General features: G+C 36.7%; 2 protein-coding genes across 5 annotated transcripts in view; one reads left to right on the top strand and one right to left on the bottom strand.

The window, feature by feature from the left end:
- Window positions 1-317: 317 nt before the first annotated feature.
- Window positions 318-11,708, top strand: GIMD1 (GIMAP family P-loop NTPase domain containing 1). The gene is made up of 3 exons (XM_002815034.4): window positions 318-399; window positions 1,699-2,093; window positions 10,653-11,708. Exons 1-3 carry the CDS (start codon window positions 333-335, stop codon window positions 10,911-10,913), a joined length of 723 nt encoding a protein of 240 aa, XP_002815080.4. The 5' UTR covers window positions 318-332; the 3' UTR covers window positions 10,914-11,708.
- A 14,268-nt stretch (window positions 11,709-25,976) lies between these two features.
- AIMP1 (aminoacyl tRNA synthetase complex interacting multifunctional protein 1) overlaps window positions 25,977-27,794 on the bottom strand; it is a 32,232-nt gene continuing 30,414 nt past the window's right edge. For 3 of the 4 annotated variants that reach the window (XM_024245584.2, XM_024245583.3, XM_024245585.3), the window contains exon 7: window positions 25,980-27,681. In XM_024245584.2, the coding sequence (XP_024101352.2) occupies window positions 27,515-27,681 (167 nt within the window). In that variant the 3' untranslated portion in view covers window positions 25,980-27,514. 4 annotated transcript variants of the gene reach the window in all.

The raw sequence follows: 27,794 nt of genomic DNA, 5'->3' as shown, positions 1-27,794 counted from the left end.
GAAGCCATGATCTAATTGCAGATCATGAAAAAATTGTAATCATTGCTAAAGAATGTCTAATTTCTGTTTAATACCCATATTGCATTTCTTTCTGCTATAAATAAGTTGTTACCTATAAGAAATGCACAAAATAAAAAAATACTAAAAATAGAATATTTCCGTACCTATTAAAATTACAAGTCTGTCAAGTGTCATAAAAAAGTCAGTGCTGATTAGGGGAAGACAACTAATCATTTATAAAGAGGCTGTCTGGTAATAAATTAACTAAATAAAATACATACGGTGTCAGTCCCAGAGTGGTACAATAACGCTATCAGAAGGTGAAAGCTCATATGAAAGAACAACTGTGCCAGAGTGAGAGACGTCTTTATGGAGAAAGCATTTTCAAGACTGGAAAAGGTAAGTGAAATATAGCAAATGGATTGAGATTGCATAATTAATTTTCTAAAAACATTACACCCTGATTTAGGAGTAAAAAGAAATTGACTGCATCTCACTGCAGTTGACACCACTGAATGAGCTGGGAGAGCTGGTGTGAACTGGAGGGACCCGCAAAATGAGTGTCTTTTTATGGAGGTATGAAGCTCCTTCAAGTTGTTCACATTAGCGTGTGGGTATAATGGAGTGAGGGGCATTAAAGGACAAGAAGGACCTGCAGTACTTAAAACTGTGTAATAAAGCTACAAGATCTAAGCAAAAATAATAAATACGCAATATTAAAATGTCTTTATTTCTGAATCAGTAGCGTGGGCAGTTTTAGCAATTGGCAAGTAACTCTGCTTATAAATCTAGTGAAAATGATTAATGACCTTAAAATGCTATGGGGGATCATGCTGTGTACAAAGGATCGGCCACTGTACAGGTATTGTACATGGAATAGATTCTCCCAAGATTCTCCCCCCTTCTAACTGAGCTGCCCAATATGTTAGGCTTTACTTTCTTTATTAAAGAGCCAACACTTACACTAATGGACCATAGAAATGATTTATTAATTATTTTATAACAGAAATTACAAGTAGTTTGTATTTTCACCAATGTTCCCTGGTTGTAAAAAAAAAAAAAATTTGGTAAGCAGAAACAGAAGTCTTCTTTAACATTATTCATATTTCATAGGAAAGAAGCATCCAGGAAATCAGGAAGGATGATTTTTTGCAGACACCACTTGTGTATTCAGGCAGTGGGTCGGGAAGTGGGAAGATGGGGGATGTTGTTAGAAAGCAAGAAGAGTTATTTCTTCTACTGTTCTATTCTTACTTCTCCAATAGTGAATAACTTTTAAATACTACTGCTAGCTTTGCCCCTGAGCTCTGGAACTTCAACACCTTTTCCTAAACCAACTCACCTACCACATTGATGAATTAACATATTTCTCCTAAACATGGTTTATATGATCTTCATGTAATTTGGGATTTTTTTCCCTCGTTTTCTGCAATTACTGTTTCCTAAATCCTTCCTTATCTGTATTTGACTTCTCTCTCCCTTCTCATTGTAAACTACTGATATTATTTCCACATTCCCTTCTATCGCTGGGGCATCTCCACTTTAGTGGAGCAGTCCTCCTCCATGCTTTAGTCACTACGAATGAAGGGAAAACAAATCTAAAATCGTACTTGGAGTGCAACCAGGCCAGGTAAGAAACCTTACATTGGGGGAATGTAGAAGCCTAATTATGTGTGCTATGCCTTTGTTTTCCTACAGCCATGACAGACCCCAACAAGATGACCATCAACTTGGCCCTCTTTGGCATGACTCAGAGTGGAAAAAGTTCTGCTGGAAACATTCTGCTGGGAAGCACAGACTTTCACAGCAGATTTGCTCCCTGTTCTGTGACCACATGTTGTAGCCTGGGCCGCAGTTGTCACCTCCACAGCTTCATGCGTCGAGGTGGGCTAGAGGTAGCCCTGCAGGTCCAGGTGTTGGACACTCCAAGTTATCCACACAGCAGGCTGAGCAAGAAGTATGTGAAACAGGAAGTCAAAGAGGCTCTGGCACATCATTTCGGGCAAGGGGGTCTCCACCTTGCACTCCTGGTTCAGAGAGCAGATGTGCCTTTCTGTGGGCAGGAAGTAACTGACCCAGTCCAGATGATCCAGGTAATACTAAGATGCAATTACACTAATGCCATTATTACTTCTTGGAGGACATTATCCTAATAGTATAATAATAATAATATCATTTACCATGAACTGGTAAAAATAATAATTTATACAACTAAGTGTTGGTCACCTAGGAATAGTCAGTAAAATTATTTGATTTTCCCGAGTCATTTTTATGACTTTCTTCAGAGGAACCCAATCAGTCATTTTACAATTGGTTTGTAGAGAAAAAAATTGAGATATTAAACCTCAGAGGTTAGCCAAGCCTCAAACTCCTAGAACAAAAAACCCAAATAGGTTTGTAACATGTTGTCCCTGGACTGTCTGCATCAGAATCAACTGGGCTGTTTGTTAAAGAAGATTGATCCAAAACATACTGAAACAGAATCTCAGGAGTGGAGCCTGCATATTTGTATTTTCATAATTTTCCATGTATTTCTCAAAAACAGTCAGGTCTTAGAACCGCTGAACTTAAACACTGATTTGCATCCATTCAGCATCAAAGGGACAATCTCTTATAGTTCACCAAGAAACGGGTGCTCATTCACTGACTTGGTCATTGAACACTCTATTGAGCATCTAAACAGTGCTTAATTACTGGTAAATGAGACACGAGCCCTTCCTTCAGAAAGTTTACAGTCTAGAAGAGGAAAATTAGATAAACAAACCAGAAAAAGCAATGCATTAAGTGCCAAAGTAGTATAATGAATAAGAGGGGGTTTCATAAGACTTAAGTCATAGTGAACATTCAAGGGAGAGTTATGCATTATTCATAGGAAAACAATTAGGAACTTCAAATTCTTTGCTTGCCTTATCAGCTGTAGCATAAGTGACTGCTCCATTCTAGCCAAAAGGAGACCACAGGGACCTCAGGTTGAGCATAAATAACACATGCCACCTTTCCCTGGTGGTCTATTCCAATTTGTTTGCTTGTTCGTTCATTATAGGTCACTAAGTTGGAGGCTTATTCACAGTCTCCAACTGTGAATAAGGAGAGGAGCTGGATAAGAGGCCTGGACATGACCACAGCTAGGAGACAGAGGGAGTTGGGAGTTTGTGTGTGTTTGTGTGTGTGTGTACGTGTGTGTACGTATATATGACGTGTGGACTATTACTAACAATAGTCCACACAGCCCTGTGTATACTATTACTAACAATAGTCCACACAGCCCTGTGTAGATTATTACTAACAATTCCTGGAAACTATTCATTGAGCTGCTCTATTCTATTCAATCTGTTGATTCTTCAGTCTGGTTCAATCTAAATTTAGCTGCCGGACTTCACTAGTATTACTCAAGAGCCTCAGTGAGTCACTGAGCTCAGAGATACCAGGTCTACTAGAAGCTCCACAGTTAAACTTTATACAGAATGGTGAACAGATCTTCTCTGTTCAAGAAGAACTTGTAAAAATGCTACCCTTCTTTTGGTTCAGTCTCAGCTCATACTGACATAGGCCCTGTTACAGCCCAGAAAGATAGTTACTTTGTTTTAATGAAGATTTTTTTTCCTTTAACTAGAAAAAATACTTCTACATGACAGATATACGCATTGTTTTTCAGTAACTGTGCATGTTTCTAAAAATGAAAAAAAAACCCAGCCATATATATAAACACAAGAAACTAGCGGAAAAATCAGGGTGACAAGAGCATAAAAAATGCTCATCATGTAACTCCTGAAAAACCAAGGACCTGCTATACAAAAGTAAAGAAGAATAGAAGATGATTGCAATCAAGAAACAATATGAGATCTAAGAAAGCCCACAAGCCTCCTCCAAATTATGAAAAGCCTGTATTTCAAGCAATGTTTCTGGTAGAAATCAAGTGGTGGGAAGCCTGCATCCATGACATCAGTATAATGTTTAGACAGTTCTTAAAAATTCATTTAAAGCTATTATTAAACATTTAGATGAGGCTATAGATGGATATAATTCAGTAAATGCAGTAAACACATAAACAACTCTTTTTCAAAAGCTACCCTGACTCTTTCCATACGTCTCAATATTTCCCTACCATGAACCTATGCTGAGCCCAAAAGGTTATTTTAAATGACATACATTTTGAAAATAGGTTTTACTAGTTTTAGGATATAGGACAATAATGTCATCTGTGAGGCTTTTTTATGTATGTGAACTCAATTCATACATGTCTTTGGTCTTTTAAAACAATATTTGGCATATAGCCTTCTCTTACAGCTGCCTTCCAAATCAGTGTGCAATTCAGGAATTGAAGGCAGCAAGGAGATGAGCTAGGGCAAAGCTCAGATCTCAAATATTTCTTTCTGAAATAAATAACTTCTGTCTCCCAAGAAAATCAGCAGCCAAGGTTTAATAATCTTGAGTGGCCTATGATCCCTGGGAGCACTGCAGACCTATTCTGGGGTTCTGCTACGGTCTTTGGTTGATGGTCACTTAAGCACAGGCTGGCTGTTTATGATCTTCCTGAAGGTTCCTCAGATGCTGGTGGCAGCCATCTGTATGTGCTCACAGATTGGAAGCAGTTGCAGAGTGTCTGAATATTCAACAGGACCAGCAGCTGTTAGGAAGGAGCAAGAAGCTGTTAGGTCCTCAGGTTCCAGGCACACTGTGGATTTCTTTTTCTTCCTGGCTGATGCAAAATGGAGTATGGAGTATCTGCCTTCTTTCTTTTACCCCTTTGCAGGGGCACTGACTAGTGCTGTAGAAGGAGTCTACCAAGCCAGAGTCAGAGAAGTAACTTCTTTCCCATGCCTCCCTGTTGTCTCTTTAAATATCTTCCCCAATTTGTACTCTAATATTTTGCTGAGGAGTTATGTGCTATTGGCTGTGACAATGGAAATATTTTCCCCAAATGATCACTTTTTCTTTTTGTTAGGCCTTTATTAATTTACAGTAAAATGAAAGAGATATTAGTGAGTCATGTCCCCAAAATCAAGAAATAGAAGGAAGAATTTATTCAAATATTATCTGGAATCTCATTTGAATGTTTATAAACCCACAAATAATGAATCAGAGAAGATATAATATAGTCACCTCAAGGAAAGAGCTGGCATACAGCCAAGCTGCACTAGGAATTGTGCCTAGGTGTTGCCTATGGTCCATTTCCCCCCCCACTATTATGGTATTCTGTATTATTACTGTGTACAAGCAAGTTTCAAGCATGTACTTTTATTTCGTAATCAACAACCGAACTGTTGATGTTGCAGACGAATGTGTTTACAAAAAGCTCGGAAAAGCTAATTCAGAGCCTGAAAATACTAAATGAAGACTATGAGCTTAGTTGTTAGAATTTAGTTAAAAAAACAAGCCTAATTACTTTATAGGTGTATGACTATAAATGTTACTAAAACTTTCTTGGTTTCAATTCCTTACTTGTAATGTGGAGATAATTTTATGTATGTTAAGAGTTCTGAGCATTATATTTAATAAATACATCATGCTCAGCATTGTGCCTACTTACAGCAGGTCACAGAAAATGGTAAAGTATTACTAGTATTGTTGTTTTTATTGTTATGATCACTACCGAGATTGTGAATGAGTACTCATTCAAATGAACTACTAGATATGGGCAAGCTAGCATAGAGATTAAGAGATGGGTTCTAAAGTATTCAAGTCTTAGCTACTTATTTGCTTTGTGATCTGGGGCAAGTAACTTCTCTAAACTTCATTGGTAAATTGAGAAAGACAGTAGTGTCTACTTCATTGGGTTACTTGTGGGATTAATGCCCTTTTAACAGTAAATGATATAGCTTAGGCACAGGCACGTGGCTAGTACACAGCAAATAGCTCTGGCCATTATTATTTTATTGTTAGTATTTGTCTTATCCTAAAATTATGAAATAGTGTTTTTTAGGTTTATCCTGGTAGACTTACGAAGAAAATAAGAGTAAAACCAAATTTACGTGGCCCTGACTTCTAACCATAAGAAGTAAGTTTTTTTATTAATTTAGAAAAAAACTCTGGAAAAATCTTCACTGGCTTAGTATGGTTAAATTGAAAAGCCCCAATTTAGTGGGAAAGATGGGGGACCTTGGTTCCAGGTCCAAGCCTGTCAATAATCAGCCATATGACTTTGGCCAAGTCATTTAACACCACAAGTCCTCAATACCCTCATCTGTAAAATGAGGCAGTTTATACAGATGATCTCTGAGGTCGAATATTCTCTGGATCTGGCCTAACGAGAAATTATCATTCAGCTTTGGCTCTCTGAAAAGGAAAATGTAATGTTTTAATTGGGGTGAGAGTAAGGGAATAGCATAAAGTATAAAAAAAAGGTCCTGATTGTCCTCTTGTTCCGTGATAATTTTTTTCTCAGTTGATGTAATAGTTGGCTTTTTTTTTGTTTGTTTCCCCCTAAAAAGTCCAGATGCTATGATTTCATCAACCACAAACAAATGGGGCAGGGCTGGTGAGGTCCTGGGAAAATGAACATAATTCCTGGATAACAAAGTTTATATCCTAACCAGTAGTCCCAAAAGGACTAAATGGACTCATACCCACTAGCACTCAAACCAAACAATTCATGATTGATTGTAAAATTTTCATCTAGCTTAGTACTATATTTAAATTATTAACACCAGATAACTTACATTAACTTATCTTGCTTTTGGATTTTTATGTGAGGTATCAATCAACTGTAATTATTCTTTCTCTGGGTCCATAGAGAACATGTTTGGCCACTAACATGATGACTATTCAGCAAGCAACACTACTTTCAAATATTCAACTATTTTCTGGCCAAAATCGACTTAAAGATTTTAAGCTAAATCAACCGTTCTCTTCTGTTTTTGGCAGTAATTCAAAAGTGCAATTTCTCTCACAGTTTAAGATATGAGCATCCTTTCATAAATAATTATAAATATGTAAAAACTTCCTAGTGGCTGAACACATGGACTTTTAAGTGGCATGGCACTTACAAATCTATTATCCTTAGGTGCTTTAACTCATTTTCTCTGAATGAGATTGTGGTTTAAAGTATGGGAAATGTCTGGTGGAGACCAAAAGGGAACATGTTAATGTTACAATACAGAAAAACAGGAACAAAAGAAATGCTATGAAAGTTAAACCATTTACTTCATTAAGTACTAACCTAGAAAGAAAATAATTCTGTGTTATGATATATAACTCAAGAAAGGACTGTTTGTGCCAAATAGTTTATTTAGCATGCACTTTTATTGTAGCAATACTGTATTTCAAAAATATTTAAGGAGGCAAATACCTTATCCATTAAGTCACTGGGGCTCAAAAATATTTAATAACAAGTATGATCTACACATCAGCCAATACATATCTAAGGGTAAGTTTAGGATGGCTCTCAAGGAGTTAAGAGCAGTAGCTATTTAATAATTTGTATGAAAATATTTTGATATTTGACAATCAGTATGACCATATTCATAGCGTACTTGGCTCTAAATTTGATAATCTTTCAGAGATAAGAGTGATCAAAGATCAATAGCTGTACTTGTTTAGAAATAAAATCTCAATGCTGTACAATCTCAATCATGCTTGATTACATTAATTACCTTGTTAATTCCTACGTATTTTTTAAGAATCTGGTCACTGCATCATCACATGCAAGACACTTTGTCTGATCTTTCCTTTTTACCCTTACTTCCCACCTCCACCCCAAAATGGGCAAAATGATCACCTTTATAATGCTAACATAATTTCTAGTACACTTGCAATTGAAACAAATTCAAAGTATTTCTTTCCTGTCTGTCTCCCTTCCCAAGTTAATTTAGTACATAAAAATCTCCACTAACTGTAAACAGAATATGTCTGTCTTGTTCCACACCTGTCCCTACCATGTAGAACATGCCTAGAACAAAGTAGACCCTCAATAAATATTTGCAGAAGGAATAAATCATCTAAAATGCTTTATAAAATTCAGATTCCAGGCTCCAGCCCTAATGGTTCTGATGCATTTTTAGAAAGCCTCCCAGGTGATTCTGATGCAAATGATCCAGGGATCGCTGTATTCCCAGAGCCCAGATCTAGTATACTTAGTACTTTATTAATTTTTTTAGTCACTTGCATTAGTTTGCTAGGGCTGCTGTAACAAAGTACCACAATCTGGGTGGCATAAACAGCAGGTATTTACTGTCTTTCAGTTCTGGAGGCTAGAAGTCTGAAATCAAGGTGTTGTAAGGGTTGGCTCCTTCTGATAGCTGTGAGAGAAGATCTGTTCCAGGCTTCTTTCTTTGGCTTGTAAAATGGCTATCTTCACGTACGCATGGCACTCTCCCGGGACTTGCGTCTTTGCCCGAATTTCCCTTTTTTATAAGGACACCAATCATACTAGACAGGGACTCACCCTAATGACCTTAGCTTAAAGAATTATATTTGCAATGACCCTATTTCCAAGTAAGATCACATCCAGAAGAACTGGGGATCAGAATTTCAACACATGAGTTTGGCGGAGGATGCAATTCAACCCATAACATCACTGCTCATTTACTTTGCAACTCTGTGACTCCTCTTCCAGCAGAGACCTGTTAACAATATATTGAATATACGACAAACTCTAAAGAGGTCTGCTAATTTTGCTATGTTACCATTAGGCAAAATGGGATGTTGACATTATATGGATACTAATTTTTTAAAAATTTATTTTTTAAAGTTTAGAATCTATTACAGTAATTATTCCCTAATATACTGATCGTGAAACTTTAAGCAGGGTATTTTTAGAAGGAATAGAAATATGCAGTTATTCTATGGTGGGTGTACATAGAAAAATTTTGAACACATATGAAGAAAAAGTTTGGGCCTATTCCTTGAAAAAGTCCCTCTGAATAGAAAATAGTCCAGACTACAGGCAAATTCATGATGATAAACTGCAAAAAAAAAAAAAAAAAAAAAAAAAAAAAAAAAAAAAAAAAAAAAAAAAAGAAGCTTTACAAAGATTAATTATACTTCAAAACCAAACCCTCAAAAGAAATAAATAGAACCCTAAGCCTTCTATTTGAGATGATAATGAGGGTCTAAATTCCAAATTAATTTAACAGATGTTTACTGAGAGTTTACAATGTGCTAAAAGCTTTGATTGATATGGAAAGACATGAATCTTGCCTTCAAAGAGTTCACTATGAAGTTGTAAAAATTGATGTATAAATAAATGAATCTGATAAAAGCCAGACTGTATCAGTTGTAATTGGTGACCATGATTGTGATGTTTCTAATTTTAAATGTTTTGTCCTGTAGTTCTCACGAGTATTTTCATGTTAGATTTACCTATCCAGATTCCTTCCTTCCTTACTCCTGCTTGCCTTCCTTCCTTCCTTTCTCTTTTCTTCCTTTTCTGTTTTCTTATTTCTTTCTTTTCAATTTTTCAATATTATAAATTCTAATCCTGTATTTTTTAGGTACATTGAAAATGATTTCCCAGACTGTCTTTCAATATTTTCAATAATTTTTTAAAACCAGAGTTTGTATTACTATATATAACTCAAAGTCTTTATAAGTCAGTTTGCCAATATCATAATGGAGATAATAATAGTATCTCCCACAAAGAATTGCATTAAGCTTCAAAAGAGGTAACGCATGTAAAGTACTTAGCATAATATCTGGCACTAAATGTTAGTTTTTCTCCCTTCTTTCTTTCTTCTGAGTATTAGAGGTCTTGGGTGTTTCTTATTATGTTTATTCCTAGGCATTTTGTATTTTTCTTGCTATAAACTGGTAGTAGCTTTGGAAATATTTTGGTAATAGGAGTGTTCAGAATGGAGGTAATGTTATTTTGTTGTCACATTGTGATTTCATGTAACTTTAGAAATATCCCAAAAAGTTCAAGCGTTATTTCTAGATGCCTTTTATATTACATGAACAATTTGCCACATGCTGTTACTTCTGCTTTATATCAGCTTATATTCACTAATCAAACAAGAATTTATTACATAACCAACTTCCACATTACTAAAAAAAGGAATGCCAGTCTTCAATGTTTTTCAACCACATTAGAGGAAGTCATCAGATAAATTGGGTTCCATTCTAAGTATGCGAAGTCAGGAAGATGAGACTCGGTTATAATATTTTGTGGTTTGTCCAAATCACCAAATGTATTTTTATCTTAGCTTTTCCATTACATGTCACCTGATTAATCAATAGATTCTTAACAGATTATGTAATTTTATATCTTTAGTAGATGCTTTTAATGATAATGATAACACATTTCTACAAAAAGTAAAAGATAAAACAATTCCCTTCACTAAGGTCCTCTGACTTAAATTCAGTGGCTTTAATGGAGTCAGGTAGTCAGACAAGTATAAATGATTACTGAATGTTGAAAAATCTATGCAGCAATGATAATATGCAGTTTTGAGGTTCTGTATATATCAATTATCATAGTAAAATAAAAGAGAGAATTTAATTCTCTGTTTAATCCTGCCTTTTTCAGAAAGTCAAGCCTTTTCCCTCCATTTACTTACAATACTTGACCTTGTCTTCATTTCCTATATTGTATATCAGCTTTCAGAAACATAATAATATGGATCTGCTGGCTATCTATATTGGACCGTAATAAATCCTTCACTCATTTTTGAGGAATATAGTTCAAGTTCAATAGTTATCTAACTTCTCTCTTTCAGGAACTTCTTGGACGTGCTTGGATGAATTACACAGCCATTCTTTTTACCCATGCAGAAAAAATAGAAGAGGCTGGGCTTACTGAAGATAAATATTTACATGAGGCCTCTGATACCCTGATAACACTGCTAAATTCTATTCAGCACAAATATGTTTTCCAGTACAAAAAAGGAAAATCACTCAATGAACAAAGAAGGAAAATCTTAGAAAGAATCATGGAATTTATAAAAGAGAATTGTTACCAAGTTCTTACCTTTAAATAAAATTTAGGTGAAAGGAAAGGAGCATTGGGTATTGGAGTCAGAAACCTAGCTACAAAGAATGCCTTTATTGACATGAATGTGGACCATAAGTATTCTGATATGCTGCTGGTGAGAGTGTACCTTGATATAACCACTTTGGAAAACTAGAAGTTAAAAAGAACATCAATGATTCAAGATTTCTAATGCAAATCCCATGACATAGCAATTACACTCCTAAGTGTATATCCAACATAAATGTGTACATTTGTGTACTAGAAGACATGTATGCACAATAATGTTCATGGAACTACTATTCAAAAGGTAAACATACAGACTATTCAAATGTCTATTAATATTAGAATGGTTAAGTAAATTGTGGTATGTTCCCACAGTGGGATATTAGAGTAAGTAATTAGAATTAGCAAGCTCAACTATATGTAACGATACCAATGAATTGCCCAAACATAATGTTGAAAAATAAGCCAGACTTTTATAAAAGAGTACATACTCCATGATTCCATGTGCAGAAAGTTCAAAAACAGTAAAACAAATGTAATCTAAACTACTCTGATGGTAGAAGTGCTGGAAATTGGGAGAGTGGTTAACCTTGGGGAGGGGATTGTGAGTGAAAGGTTACACTTGGTGTGGCTTCTGAGATTCTGGTCATGTTCTTTTGTTCTCTTGTTTTGGAGCCTGGTTTCACAGGATTTGTTCACTTTGTGAAAATGCAACAACAAACACTTGTGATTTATAAACTACTTGTATATGCTATATTTAAATAAAAGTTAAAAATAATTAGTTATTATCCATTAAAAAAGGAACTAGCTCCACTGCTTACTTGATGCCAGAAAAGAAAAATTGTTTAAACTTGTCAGAGTCTGTTTCCTTCTTTGGAATATCTACTCATAGTTATCGTGATGATTAAATGCCATGGTACATGGTAGTTGCTTAAAATATGTTAATTTTCTTTTCCACTTCCTTGTAACCTGTGGTTTCTATTTCAGTTTGGAAACATTTGGTAAAAACTCAGAGCAAGCCCTTTAGCAAAAATGAGTATAACAATTGTGATAATTGACTATGAATAAAGCCTTCACTAAAGACCTTCTACCTTTGAAGGTTGGCCACTATGGTTTAGTGGAGAGCTTCAGGATGGTCCCAATGGTAGCAGTGAAAATTGAAGGAAAATAATTCCAATCAGTCATAAGAGTGAAGTCCACCAGCAAGTCAAAAGTAGATCACTTTCATAAATATTTGTATATGAACTTCATAATTTATAAAATTTTTTCACAAAGATAGTTCTCAATTTACAGTTTGTTCTTATAAGCTAATTTATAAGGGTTTTTTTTTTTCGTGTACAATATACTGGATTTGGATTTTCCATTAGAAACAGGATTACAGCCAGTGGTTATTCTCCCAGAGTAGTCTTCAAAAGCCTACTTTAATGCACAATATTATGTGAACTCCAGTACACGTTTGAATTTGTGCTAGATTTATAAAATGTTTCTATAGGAAAGCATAATACAGATTCCAACTTAAAACAACATCTCACTTATTTCTTTGCATGACCTCTTTCTCCTATGCTGTGGGCCCTGGACTGAGAAGTGGGAGACTCAACAATGGGGCAGAGTTTGGAAGTGCAGTGAGAACTGACACTTGCCCCACGGGTTGGTGGTGCTTGGGACAGAGAAAGAGACTTGATGCTAAGAAGTTGAAACAATGGTGACTGGTGGAGAAAAGGAGGATGGAAAAGAATTCAGGTGTTAAGTTCTTCATATGCTTCATTTATGTGTTGTCAGTTAACTTTTCTAGAAAACAAAAACTAGTTAGTTTCAGGAAATATATATGGTGCAGAACATTAAGGATTTAAGCTCTGTGAGGCTGGCCTGATATTGATGATGAATAGAGAGGTGCTTTTAGTCAAAGAAGATTTCTGTGATATTCTTCCCTGAATTATTTATTTTTATATTTGCAAATACAGTATCACCCCTTATCTGTGATTTCACTTTCTGTGGTTTCGGTTACCTGTGGTCAATTGCAATCTGGAAATATTATATACAATAAGGTTTCTTAAGAGAGATACCACATTCACATAACTTTTATTACAGTATATTGTTGTAATTGTTCTAGTTTATTTTTAGTTATTCTTGTCAATCTCCTACTGTGTCTAATTTACAAAATAAACTTTATCACAGGAATGTACATATAGGAAAACATAGTATGTTTAGGGCTCAGTACTCTCCTTGGCTTCAGGCGTCCATTAGGGCCTTGGAACATATTCCCTTTGGATAAGGTGTTCCTACTGTGTATGCATGTGTGTATATACACACACATACATTTTCACATAAATACTTAAATGTGGTAGTATTACATACTTTATTTTCTTTTAGCAGTCTTATGTGGCTTTTTTGCTTTGCCTTTACCTCTCTCCTCTTCTCCATGCAAATCTGCCCATTACAGATAACTGATGCCAACCAAAAGCCTGGTGTCCACTGTTTCTATTTTTCTTCATGTCCAGATAATCACCCCCACACAGCACATATAAACACATAAAAATATACAGGGCTTTTCAACTTAAAAACAAGTTTTTGTATTACACTCTTCATAATATATTTTTGTTTCACTTTAACACTGTTGTAGGACTTTCTCCTCGTTTCAGCTAAAAACTGGGTTCTTGTCACACGACCAAGAAAGATTAGGCTCATGGACACATAGAAGGGTGAGAAAAACGGAATTTATTGGGTGAAAAATGAAAAAAACCTCAGCAAAGTGAGAGGGGTTCCTGTTAATGGGCCCCCATCTCACCAACTGAATCCCAGGTTGCCACCCAGTAACAGGAGAGGCTAGGCTCCTCCTCTCTGCAAACAACAAGAACTTCCCGCGGCTCCACCTTGTCCTCTCTGTGTGCAGGCCAGTTGGAGATTCTCCGGGAGCCCTTTTTACTTGGCTGTCTCAACACCACCTCATTTAAATTTTTCCAAACCTAAAATATAGCCCAAATTCATTCTTTTTAAAGGCTGCAAAACATTTCACGGTGTTTATGTAACAATTTATGCAACTGCTCCTCTGTTGATGAGCTTTCCAGTTTTCTGTCACCCAAAGCAATGCTCAAGGAACTATTCTTGTACATATATTTTTAGTTAATACTATTTTTTCTGTAAGTTATATTCCGAAGAGTGAGATTTCTGGGTCAAAGTATATATACATTTAATATATCTTAACAGATTCTTTGCAAAAATATTGTGATAAACTTGATTTCCAACAATGTGAGTTGTCTTCTCCCCATCAATAGGTGTTATCATCTTGAACACCTATTGCTAACATGTTGAATAAATGTAAAACCACAGCCCACTGTTACTTTATTTGAATTTCCCAATTGGAACGATTTTATGTATTTGGAACATTTTTATGTAAGCATTTTGGTAATTTAGACTTAGTCTTTTATGAATTGGCTCTTCACATCCTTTGTCCTTTTGTCATTTTTTTTTTTTATTGGATTACTTTTTGCTTGGCAAATGGAAGAGCTCTATGTATGTTACGGACATTAACCCTCTGTCTGTCCTCTGAGTAACAATTGCTTTTTCAAATCTATTATTTGTCCTTTAACTTTGTATGGTAAGTTTTGCCAAACTAAATTTGTGAAATTTTTTATAGTCATATATTTCTGTGTACATGATATAGCTGGGGTTTTAGTTTTACTTTCTTTCAGATGAGTAACCAGTTGTATTTGTTCTATTTATTAATTCATCCTTTTACTACTTAAATGGTAGGTAGGTAGCTAGATATAGAGATTAAAATGTATATCCTGGATCTATTTCTGGATTTATCCTGCATTCTAAATCCTATTCTGTTACCTATTTATATTGTTCTCAATACCAGTGATTTAATTATAATAATTTTATATCATTCCTTGATATCTAGGAGGTCAAATTTGTTTTCTTTTTTCAAAATATTTTCTGGTTATACTCAGGCATTCATTCATACATGTTCTTAGATTGTTTTTCCTAAATTAAAAAAAATTATTGTGTGTGTGTGTGTGTGTGTGTGTGTGTGTGTGTATGGTAAATGACACCCCATGATATTAAATCATCCTTTACTAGGACACAGAATATTACATTATGTTTATTATTTTATATTAGTGTATTTATTGTATTTTTTCTTTTCTTTAGTTTTGCTACCTTGATAAAATTGCTATTAATTCAATATTTCCCCTTGATAATTTGGAAGTTCTATTCTAATTCACCCTCATTAAAGATTATTTTCTTGCCCCTGAATTCACAACCATGTACACACTTCTCTACTATTGCCTGATGACACAGTATGAACTATTTCCCTTACCAAGAATTTCCTACTATTAAAATAGGACTCTTACAATACTTCCATTTCTGCCCTAGTTCTCTTTCTCCTATCCTCCCCAGAAAAGTGGACTTTGGAATGCTTTTCCTTTCACCATATTACTAGATTGTGCTCAGATATTTAATTATTTAATTCAAGACTCCCCCTTGCAGGTTGTCCCTTTTGTTTCAAGAGTCCTTTCTTATAACTTACATTGCATATATCCTGGCAGTTTATCATTAGCTCTTTTAATTCAATATACAAATAGTAGAAGGTCCATATTTTACCACTGTTTTCCTTCCTCTTCATCTTTTCCCATCTTTCTGGTTAGTGTGTTTTCCCAATATACTCTGAATTCTAGTATAATATCCATGAGGCATTAAATTCTAGACATACTCTTCTGTGTACCATTATGCAATAGCAATCCCAGCTTTTCATAAGAATCAGCATAGTGGGTGTAGGGAAATATTTTGTTAGTTGGTAATGGGGATGTTGAATTATATGAATGTTAAGGCACTGAAGTGAACGTCTTGCTGCTGTTCTCCATTTGAGGCTGGTTTGTTCAGCTTTTTCTGGATGACAGTGCATGCATATTCATTGAATAAACTCATCTGTTCTGGAGATAATTACAACTTGCAGCTGTTGGGGGGCTCAAAAGACCATATTCCAAATACGAGACCTTGGCATGCTGAGTACTTTGAACTGAAGGAGATTGGAGGAGCTTCAGAGGCAAGGTCTTTCTGTCCTTCTCCTGCCCTCCTCTGTTACACCTGTTTTTCCCCTTGAAGAAAGTCACAGAAACCAGAATTCCTCATCCTGAAAGCAAGCCATAAAACTTAGAAAGGTCACTCTCTCCCTTCTCCCTTGATGATCCTCATTCCAGAAGGGTCCTGCCCCATACCCAAGGGAAGGCATGCTACAGACACCAAGAAGAATCTGGATGGCCTTGCTGGGTTTCCCTGTCCAGTCTATTACAGTTTAGCACTTTCTCTTTTATCCAATTACATTGCTATATGGCTATCCATTCTTCAGCAATCCTAGGCACAAAATAGACAGCTGTCCCTGAGTCTTTTGGTCTTCATTTCTGAGGGCTCGTGTATCATGTAAAACTTTGATTAAATACACGTATGTTTTTCTCTTAACTTGTCTTTTGTTACAGGAGTGTCAGCTTTGACTCTTAAGATGGGTAAGGGAAGGTATCACATCTTTCTGCCCCAACACGTCTAAAGAACCATGAGACCAGGATTACTTTAAGTAAAATAAACGATGTCCAGCAAGTTCATCTTTGGTACCCTGCCACCTTTCCTATGAGAGTCTATTATTTGCAATCTTTTCTCATGTCCCTCCAGATGCCTAATCTGTATGCTGTTCTCATCCAGACACCAAAAATCTCTACTAAAGTTTAATTTGAAAGTGCTTTGAATATTTTAGAGGATTGGAAGACAGTGTATCTGATGTTTTTGTGCAGCTAGTGTTAAAGTCTCATTAGTGCATACAATCTGGGGTCATTAGTGATTACCCCTGCAATCTATCAGCTCTGACTCTTGCCAGGCTTGTTCCTCTAGATACATCACCTCAAACAGCATTTTCAAAGACTTTCTTTTTTAAAGCTATGTTTATCTATACTTTTTATATTAAAAATTTTCTTAGATTTTCCATTCTACTGATTTTCAGATATACTGTACTTCTTTTACATAAAGCTAATGTTTTTATGTGGCATTGCTATTTCCCAGATTCTCACTCAAACTTTGTTTTCAAAACAAATCTCTCCAAAAGTATCTGAAAAGTTTTTTTGTTTTCAATGTATGTGCTGTTTGAAGACAAAAATGCTATCCTTTTATAGGAAAACTGAAAGTTTTAGAAAAAAGTTATTTCTACTGAAATCATTCCCTTTTGCTACACTTATTGAAAGTGACTTTTAGTTTGCATTTTTCATTAATCTTTTTCAAAGAGAAATACAGTTGTGGTGTTGATTTTGGATGACTTGCACTGTTCTTTCCAAATTCCCCAGGTGTGAAAATTTGAGGGGTTTTAAATGAACAAGTATCAGCCAAATATGCAATCTGAAAACCAAAGTGCACGTATATATTGGGTGCATTTCTCTGCTGGGATGCATGATATTCTAATGAGGCAATTTACAAAAACAAATGTAAAACTTTGTCAGAGCAGCCTTAATATGAAGGTTCATCACATGAATGCCATTGAGGAAATAAGACATTAACAATGGCTATTTGAACAATTCTGTAGGCATTATGTAGCAATGGGAAGGGCAAGAGTAGTTAACGCTTCATTAAAAAGGATTTTTCTTTCTTGCAATTATTGGGTCTCAGGCTTGTATCTGCTCCTGTTGCTAAGGCCAACAGCCTGCCAGATAGGAAATGATGTTGATGAAGACAAAAATCACACTTACACACATTTTTGTACTTAAACATCTAGAGAATTGGGAATAGTGTGTGTTAGGATAGGTGGAAGTTAGAAAGGAAGGAAAAAAAAACCCCGAATACATAAGGGTGAAAAAATACAATATACAATTAGTTCACACTCTGAAATTCCAGATGGCTCACTTTCACACCAACAATTATTTCATTGTTCTGGGTCCTTCCTGCAAATATTTTTATGGAGTTATACTCCTTTGAGTTATCTCTGCCAAGATTTACTCAAAGGAAAAACCATAACTACACAAAGTACAATGCACAATAATGTGAAGTGACTCTTTCTAATTCCAACAAGTTGGTATGTGAAGATGATTCAGTTTTGTACAGAGGCATATTAGCCATCAGCAACTATCCTTTTCATCATTATTGCAAATTTTGGGGTTATCATATAAGCAGTACCACAATGGAGTATACCTATGTTTCTGTTTTAAATTATCTATCTATATGGAACTTAGTGACATCTATCATATGTTGGCTTTTGGGATGGACTGTCATTACACATTCAGTGCCCTCAGTAACAGCGCACTATTCAAAGAATCATGGTATAAACCTCCTTAAAAAGGCAACTGCTACCAGCAGCAGCAGCTTGGTTTTGCCAAGTGAATTCTCCCTATATATTTGAATAGTAAAAAGAAAAAAATTGATAAATTCTCTTCATAACCACTCCAAAGAGTGTTTAATAATCTCACCTCTCCCTTTAGAATCTCTTAAGTATTCCACTAAAGGAGCTAATCATAAACTACTCAAATTTAGGTATTTTTATGTCACTATTTTTCTCTAGCATTTAAAGTAAAGCTAAACTTTTCATTCAAATAAGAGAAACCACATGACCATTTAACTAACATGTTAAGAAAGCATGATGTAATGGAGAACACAGGATCAGTAAGAACTGAAAAAAATTAAACCAGGTTTCAACTTTGTACAGGCATTTATTTAACTTTTTCTGTTGACTCTTTGGGGTAAAATGACTGACCTACCTCAAAAGGAGCTTTTAAGAGGTGGATAAAACACATGAAAAGACTAGTTAGAAGGCAATAACAATCTTAATAGTAATTCTGTAATAAAATCCATGACAGGAGGGGAGGAGCCAAGATGGCCGAATAGGAACAGCTCCGGTCTACAGCTTCCAGCGTGAGCGACGCAGAAGACGGGTGATTTCTGCATTTCCATCTGAGGTACCGGGTTCATCTCACTAGAGAGTGCCAGACAGTGGGCGCAGGTCAGTGGGTGCGCGCACCGTGCACGAGCCGAAGAAGGGCGAGGCATTGCCTCACTCTGGAAGTGCAAGGGGTCAGGGAGTTCCCCTTCCTAGTCAAAGAAAGGGGTGACAGACCGCACCTGGAAAATCGGGTCACTCCCACCCGAATACTGCGCTTTCCCGACGGGCTTAAAAAACGGCACACCAGGAGACTGTATCCCGCACCTGGCTCAGAGGGTCCTACGCCCACGGAGTCTCGCTGATTGCTAGCACAGCAGTCTGAGACCAAACTGCAAGGCAGCAGCGAGGCTGGTGGAGGGGCGCCCGCCATTGCCCAGGCTTGCTTAGGTAAACAAAGCAGCTGGGAAGCTCGAACTGGGTGGAGCCCATGACAGCTCAAGGAGGCCTGCCTGCCTCTGTAGGCTCCATCTCTGAGGGCAGGGCACAGACAAACAAAAAGACAGCAGTAATCTCTGCAGACTTAAATGTCCCTGTCTGACAGCTTTGAAGAGAGCAGTGGTTCTCCCAGCATGCAGCTGGAGATCTGAGAACGGGCAGACTGCCTCCTCAAGTGGGTCCCTGACCCCTGACCCCCGAGCAGCCTAACTGGGAGGCATCCCCCAGCAGGGGCAGACTGACACCTCACAAGGCCAGCCGGGTACTCCAACAGACCTGCAGCTGAGGGTCCTGTCTGTTAGAAGGAAAACTAACAAACAGAAAGGACATCCACAATAAAAACCCATCTGTACATCACCATCATCAAAGACCAAAAGTAGATGAAACCACAAAGATGGGGAAAAAACAGAGCAGAAAAATTGGAAACTCTGAAAAGCAGACCGCCTCTCCTCCTCCAAAGGAACGCAGTTCCTCACCAGCAATGGATCAAAGCTGGACGGAGAATGACTTTGACGAGCTGAGAGAAGAAGGCTTCAGACGATCAAATTACTCCGAGCCACGGGAGGATATTCAAACCAAAGGCAAAGAAGTTGAAAACTTTGAACAAAATTTAGAAGAATGTATAACTAGAATAACCAATACAGAGAAGTGCTTAAAGGAGCTGATGGAGCTGAAAACCAAGGCTCGGGAACTATGTGAAGAATGCAGAAGCCTCAGGAGCCGATGCGATCAAATGGAAGAAAGGGTATCAGCGATGGAAGATGAAATGAATGAAATGAAGCGAGAAGGGAAGTTTAGAGAAAAAAGAATAAAAAGAAACGAGCAAAGCCTTCAAGAAATATGGGACTATGTGAAAAGACCAAATCTACGTCTGATTGGCGTACCTGAAAGTGACGGGGAGAATGGAACCAAGATGGAAAACACTCTGCAGGATATTATCCAGGAGACCTTCCCCAATCTAGCAAGGCAGGCCAACGTTCAGATTCAGGAAATACAGAGAACGCCACAAAGATACTCCTCGAGAAGAGCAACTCCAAGACACATAATTGTCAGATTCACCAAAGTTGAAATGAAGGAAAAAATGTTAAGGGCAGCCAGCCAGAAGAAAGGTCGGGTTACCCTCAAAGGGAAGCCCATCAGACTAACAGCGGATCTCTCGGCAGCAACTCTACAAGCCAGAAGAGAGTGGGGGCCAATATTCAACATTCTTAAAGAAAAGAATTTTCAACCCAGAATTTCATATCCTGCCAAACTAAGCTTCATAAGTGAAGGGGAAATAAAATCCTTTACAGACAAGCAAATGCTGAGAGATTTTGTCACCACCAGGCCTGCCCTAAAAGAGCTCCTGAAGGAAGCGCTAAACATGGAAAGGCACAACCGGTACCAGCCGCTGCAAAATCATGCCAAAATGTAAAGACCATCGAGACTAGGAAGAGACTGCATCAACTAACGACCAAAATAACCAGCTAACATCATAATGACAGGATCAAATTCACACATAACAATATTAACTTTAAATGTAAATGGACTAAATGCTCCAATTAAAAGACACAGACTGGTAAATTGGATCAAGAGTCAAGACCCATCAGTGTGCTGTATTCAGGAAACCCATCTCACATGCAGAGACACACACAGGCTCAAAATAAAAGGATGGAGGAAGATCTACCAAGCAAATGGAAAACAAAAAAAGGCAGGGGTTGCAATCCTAGTCTCTGATAAAACAGACTTTAAATGAACAAAGATCAAAAGAGACAAAGAAGGCCATTACATAATGGGAAAGGGATTAATTCAACCAGAAGAGCTAACTATCTTAAATATATATGCACCCAATACAGGAGCACCTAGATTCATAAAGCAAGTCCTGAGTGACCTACAAAGAGACTTAGACTCCCACACATTAATAATGGGAGACTTTAACACCCCACTGTCAACATTAGACAGATCAACGAGACAGAAAGTCAACAAGGACACCCAGGAATTGAACTCAGCTCTGCACCAAGCAGACCTAATAGACATCTACAGAACTCTCCACCCCAAATCAACAGAATATACATTTTTTTTCAGCACCACACCACATCGATTCCAAAACTGACCATATAGTTGGAAGTAAAGCTCTCCTCAGTAAATGTAAAAGAACAGAAATTATAACAAACTATCTCTCAGATCACAGTGCAATCAAGCTAGAACTCAGGATTAAGAATCTCACTCACAACCGCTCAAATACATGGAAACTGAACAACCTGCTCCTGAATGACTACTGGGTACATAATGAAATGAAGGCAGAAATAAAGATGTTCTTTGAAACCAACGAGAACAAAGACACAACATACCAGAATCTCTGGGATGCATTCAAAGCAGTGTGTAGAGGGAAATTTATAGCACTAAATGCCCACAAGAGAAAGCAGGAAAGATCTAAAATTGACACCCTAACATCACAATTAAAAGAACTAGAAAAGCAAGAGCAAACACATTCAAAAGCTAGCAGAAGGCAAGAAATAACTAAAATCAGAGCAGAACTGAACGAAATAGAGACACAAAAAACCCTTCAAAAAATTAATGAATCCAGGAGCTGGTTTTCTGAAAGGATCAAGAAAATTGATAGACCACTAGCAAGATTAATAAAGAAAAAAAGAGAGAAGAATCAAATAGATGCAATAAAAAATGATAAAGGGGATATCACCACCGATCCCACAGAAATACAAACTATCATCAGAGAATACTACAAACACCTCTACACAAATAACCTAGAAAATCTAGAAGAAATGGATAAATTCCTCAACACATACACTCTCCCAAGACTAAACCAGGAAGAAGTTGAATCTCTGAATAGACCAATAACAGGAGCTGAAATTGTGGCAATAATCAATAGCTTACCAACCAAAAAGAGTCCAGGACCAGACGGATTAACAGCCAAATTCTACCAGAGGTACAAGGAGGAACTGGTACCATGCCTTCTGAAACTATTCCAATCAATAGAAAAAGAGGGAATCCTCCTTAACTCATTTTATGAGGCCAGCATCATCCTGATACCAAAGCCGGGAAGAAACACAACCAAAAAAGAGAATTTTAGACCAATATCCTTGAGGAACATCGATGCAAAAATCCTCAATAAAATACTGGCAAACCGAATCCAGAAGCACATCAAAAAGCTTATCCACCATGATCAAGTGGGCTTCATCCCTGGGATGCAAGGCTGGTTCAATATACGCAAATCAATAAATGTAATCCAGCATATAAACAGAACCAAAGACCAAAACCACATGATTATCTCAATAGATACAGAAAAGGCCTTTGACAAAATTCAACAACCCTTCATGCTAAAAACTCTCAATAAATTAGGTATTGATGGGACGTATCTCAAAATAATAAGAGCTATCTATGACAAACCCACAGCCAATATCATACTGAATGGGCAAAAACTGGAAGCATTCCCTTTGAAAACTGGCACAAGACAGGGATGCCCTCTCTCACCACTCCTATTCAACATAGTGTTGGAAGTTCTGGCCAGGGCAATTAGGCAGGAGAAGGAAATAAAGGGTATTCAATTAGGAAAAGAGGAAGTCAAATTGTCCCTGTTTGCAGATGACATGATTGTATATCTAGAAAACCCCATTGTCTCAGCCCAAAATCTCCTTAAGCTGATAAGCAACTTCAGCAAAGTCTCAGGATACAAAATCAATGTACAAAAATCACAAGCATTCTTATACACCAACAACAGACAAACAGAGAGCCAAATCATGAGTGAACTCCCATTCACAATTGCTTCAAAGAGAATAAAATACCTAGGAATCCAACTTACAAGGGACTTGAAGGACCTCTTCAAGGAGAACTACAAACCACTGTTCAAGGAAATAAAAGAGGATACAAACAAATGGAAGAACATTCCATGCTCATGGGTAGGAAGAATCAAGATCGTGAATATGGCCATACTGCCCAAGGTAACTTACAGATTTAATGCCATCCCCATCAAGCTACCAATGACTTTCTTCACAGAATTGGAAAAAACTACTTCAAAGTTCATATGGAACCAAAAAAGAGCCTGCATTGCCAAGTCAATCCTAAGCCAAAAGAACAAAGCTGGAGGCATCACACTACCTGACTTCAAACTATACTACAAGGCTACAGTAACCAAAACAGCATGGTACTGGTACCAAAACAGAGATATAGATCAATGGAACAGAACAGAGCCCTCAGAAATAATGACACATATCTACAACTATCGGATCTTTGACACACCTGAGAAAAACAAGCAATGGGGAAAGGATTCTGTATTTAATAAATGGTGCTGGGAAAACTGGCTAGCCATATGTAGAAAGCTGAAACTGGATCCCTTCCTTACACCTTATACAAAAATCAATTCAAGATGGATTAAAGACTTAAACGTTAGACCTAAAACCATAAAAACCCTAGAAGAAAATCTAGGCATTACCATTCAGGACATAGGCATGGGCAACGACTTCATGTCTAAAACACCAAAAGCAATGGCAACAAAAGCCAAAATTGACAAATGGGATCTAATTAAACTAAAGAGCTTCTGCACAGCAAAAGAAACTACCATCAGAGTGAACAGGCAACCCACAAATTGGGAGAAAATTTTTGCAACCTACTCATCTGACAAAGGGCTAATATCCAGAATCTACAATGAACTCCAACAAATTTACAAGAAAAAAACAAAGAACCTCATCAAAAAGTGGGCGAAGGACATGAACAGACACTTCTCAAAAGAAGACATTTATGCAGCCAAAAAACACATGAAAAAATGCTCACCATCACTGGCCATCAGAGAAATGCAAATCAAAACCACAATGAGATACCATCTCACACCAGTTAGAATGGCAATCATTAAAAAGTCAGGAAACAACAGGTGCTGGAGAGGATGTGGAGAAATAGGAACACTTTTACACTGTTGGTGGGACTGTAAACTAGTTCAACCATTGTGGAAGTCAGTGTGGCGATTCCTCAGGGATCTAGAACTAGAAATTCCATTCGACCCAGCCATCCCATTACTGGGTATATACCCAAAGGACTATAAATCATGCTGCTATAAAGACACATGCACACGTATGTTTATTGCGGCATTATTCACAATAGCAAAGACTTGGAACCAACCCAAATGTCCAACAATGATAGACTGGATTAAGAAAATGTGGCACATATACACCATGGAATACTATGCAGCCATCAAAAATGATGAGTTCATGTCCTTTGTAGGGACATGGATGAAATTGGAAATCATCGTCAGTAAACTATCGCAAGAACAAAAAACCAAACACCGCATATTCTCACTCATAGGTGGGAATTGAGCAATGAGAACACATGGACACAGGAAGGGGAACATCACACTCTGGGGACTGTTGTGGGGTGGGGGGAGGGGGGAGGGATAGCATTGGGAGATATACCTAATGCTAGATGACCAGTTAGTGGGTGCAGCGCACCAGCATGGCACATGTATACATATGTAACCTGCACATTGCACACATGTACCCTAAAACCTAAAGTATAATAATAAAAAATAAATAAATAAATAAATAAAATAAAATCCATGACAGTAGACCTGTATTATTAATATATTACCCCTACATTTGTTAGAGAAGGCATGATTATTCCTTAACTAAAATTTTGGAGGGTAGAGCTTTCTCCACGAGACAGCAATTTGCAACATTATTGCCTGTTGAGTGTACTAATTTGCCCTTCCTAGTTCTTTTTATTTTGCATCTTGGTGATAAAGTTGTAATTTTCATACTGTTGGATAGCACTTAGAATCAGGACTTGTGTTACTATTTATGTAGGTGAAATACATGGCTAATGTTATATACTGCTGATACTTTTATATTTTAAAAGGACGTATCATTTCTCTGAAAAGTTGAGGAGGTATACTCAGGCCATTTTAATGCCCAGTTACAAGAAACAGTGAGGTGCTCCCCAACTAAGATTTTTTCTTTTTTTTTTTTTGAGACAGGGTCTCAACTCTGTAGCCTAGTTTGGAGTGCAGTGATGCAATCACAGCACACTGCAGCCTTGCTCTCCTGGGCTCAAAGTGATCCTCCCACCAAACACTGCCCCCTATCGTTGAAATCCTTAAAAACCAGAATACATCAGATGCTGAAGTGTTATGTGCAGTTTGCCAACAATGCTATTTCTTTGTTGATTCCGTAAGAGCTCTCCCATCCCAGCAATACAAATAAAACAGAATTAAGTTTTCTGTGAAAACAAGTACTGAATAGGGCTGAATGGATAACTTGGTCAATGCTTTCATACAACTTGAAAAATCACTGATTAACTCTCCACTTCTTTCTCTCTTTAGCACTCTTTAGCATGGATTTTTACATGGTAAAGACCTGGGGGAATTATGGAGGGAAGCATGGACATTTGGTATAATTTGGTAAGGCATAATATAGTATTTGAGAAAGACAAATGTGACATTTTTGCAATGTACTCTTTTGTAGTAAGTCGTCATAAATTTCAGCACAAATGAGCTACTGATGATGCTACATCATGGGCTTTAACAAAAGACCAATAGTTTTTATTATTTCTAGGTTCGATGTATGATTTAATCATCAATTTAGGTTTCACTAACAAAACATTAGATAATTTGGTATGGGGTACAGTATTTCAACATTTAGTTGGGAAAATTTCAACTACCTAGGTAGTTGAAATATTATTTAAATTATATTAAAGAAATTTAATATAATTGAGAAAAATTACAGCAAAAAACTCACAAAAGACTTTGTCACCAGAAGTATTTATTCCCAAAAGAATGACATATCTTGAGAACAAAGTAACTTTTGAAATTCATTTTGTGTTTAGGTACCAACAATTGTTAATGATGCTCCATTCATATTTTCAGAATATCACATTGATAATGGTACTATAATATATCCTGGCCTACCAGAGTTCCATGGATTTAAATAAATAAAATTTAATTCTGCCTTTTATAACATGCAGGGTTGTTTTATGGTTGTTGAGTTTTGTGTGAGTGTGTGTATTTGTGTGTGCCTCTCCTTCTTATTGAAGGATTCAGACAGCTATAATGCTAAAATGTTTTGTGTGTGTGTGCATGTGTGTATTTTTAAAACAATGTCTATACTTCTGCCTCTATTGATGCCATTCTTTAGTTGAACCTGTAAAGGTAAGGCCCAGATTCTGAAACCTGGTTAAAGTCACTAATATTCCTCTGTGAGGCCCCTTGTTAGCTACCAGCCCTCCCCTATCCACACTCCCTATCTTGCTGACATGTGTGTAAGCCCAAATCATCAGTAATCACCTCAAGGCTGATGACCTGTAGGCTTATAATTCCTCAATTAATTTTTATTGCTCTTACAATATTTGTAAGATGAGTGAGAATAGCTATTTGACACCTTAATATATATGTATGGTATATGTTAAGTTTTAGGCTGTAATTTCTTTTAATATACTGACAGTATGATCATATATGAAAAAGCAAAATATCAGTCTGTAATAAGATATAAATTATCCTTTATTAGGTACCCAAATAATCTTTAAAAAGAAGCTAGAATTAAAAAAAAAAGAAGGATAGCTGCTTTTATGATCAATTTATTAGAAACTACTGTGGCAACTGTTTACAATGTGTTCATTCTTTAGACCTAGTCAAAACTTATTACTAATTATTTTGCTAAATAGAAAAACTTCAAGCCAGTAGGAAATCTCAGTTTTTAAAAAAAATTGCTGTTATTGTATTATTAGTCAGGGTTACTCTGGCAGCAAAGCAAAAATGTTCAGATGCCACATCTCCTAGCTTTAATGTTTGGCTTTCAGAATGAGCAGTTGGTCATTATCAGTATTATTATAATATGACCAGTTAATAAGTCTGACAAACATTTTCCAACTTGTCATTTTTGAAAAGGAGAGGATATTTTTGATACAGATACACAATACACAAAAAATCCCAGAGCTTGAAATTTCATGTATCCTGTGCCTACAAATAAGAAACTAAATATTAATCTAGTTAGTTATCTATGTGTATAAAGAAAAAAAAGCTGCTAATCAATATTCCTGCTAAAAAATAAATTATTACGAAACATAGACAACTTCCTCTCTCCATTATAAATGATAAAAAACCGAGGTAAAAATCTAGTGTTTCCCCAATCAATGAAAACAGTATATACCAGGTAAATGACTAGTCAAGTCTAGAAGAGAATAATGCAAAAATGAGCCACTCATATTTGAGGTATAAGTGACAAATATATTTCTCTTTATTACTTTTAAGGTTTTCTCTAATGTCTTTTGGTAGTGGAAGCATTTTATTTGATTCCACTGTTGCTCATGGTTTGAGCCCTACATACTCCCTTCCCTTTCACCTCAAAGGGAACTCCTTTGTATGTAGCCACACACTCATTGTTAGTGTGAAGATCAGGCTGGATCTGCTCCCAAATCTTCTTCTTAGGATTCAGCTCCTTGTCGGGCTCTCCTGTGTAGGAGAAAAAAAGCACAAGAAAATTACACAGCTAATATACAAAAATATTAAAGAGACTATTCACGGAGATTTCCAGTGAATTGTTTTGGCAGCATTTTCTGATTTTT

The sequence above is a fragment of the Pongo abelii genome, chromosome 3 (genome assembly GCF_028885655.2).
Source record: "Pongo abelii isolate AG06213 chromosome 3, NHGRI_mPonAbe1-v2.0_pri, whole genome shotgun sequence".
Lineage (NCBI taxonomy): Eukaryota > Metazoa > Chordata > Mammalia > Primates > Hominidae > Pongo > Pongo abelii.
The sequence above is the reverse complement of the archived record's forward strand: the minus strand, read 5'-3'. Positions and strand labels throughout refer to the sequence as shown.

What these genes read in the sequence shown, in the direction of transcription:
- GIMD1 (XM_002815034.4), top strand. Translation starts at nt 333, where the DNA reads ATGAAAGAACAACTGTGCCAGAGTGAGAGACGTCTTTATGGAGAAAGC. An exon ending in CATTTTCAAGACTGGAAAAG is followed by an intron (nt 400 to 1,698) that starts GTAAGTGAAATA and finishes GTTTTCCTACAG; the next exon opens with CCATGACAGACCCCAACAAG. An exon ending in ACCCAGTCCAGATGATCCAG is followed by an intron (nt 2,094 to 10,652) that starts GTAATACTAAGA and finishes TCTCTCTTTCAG; the next exon opens with GAACTTCTTGGACGTGCTTG.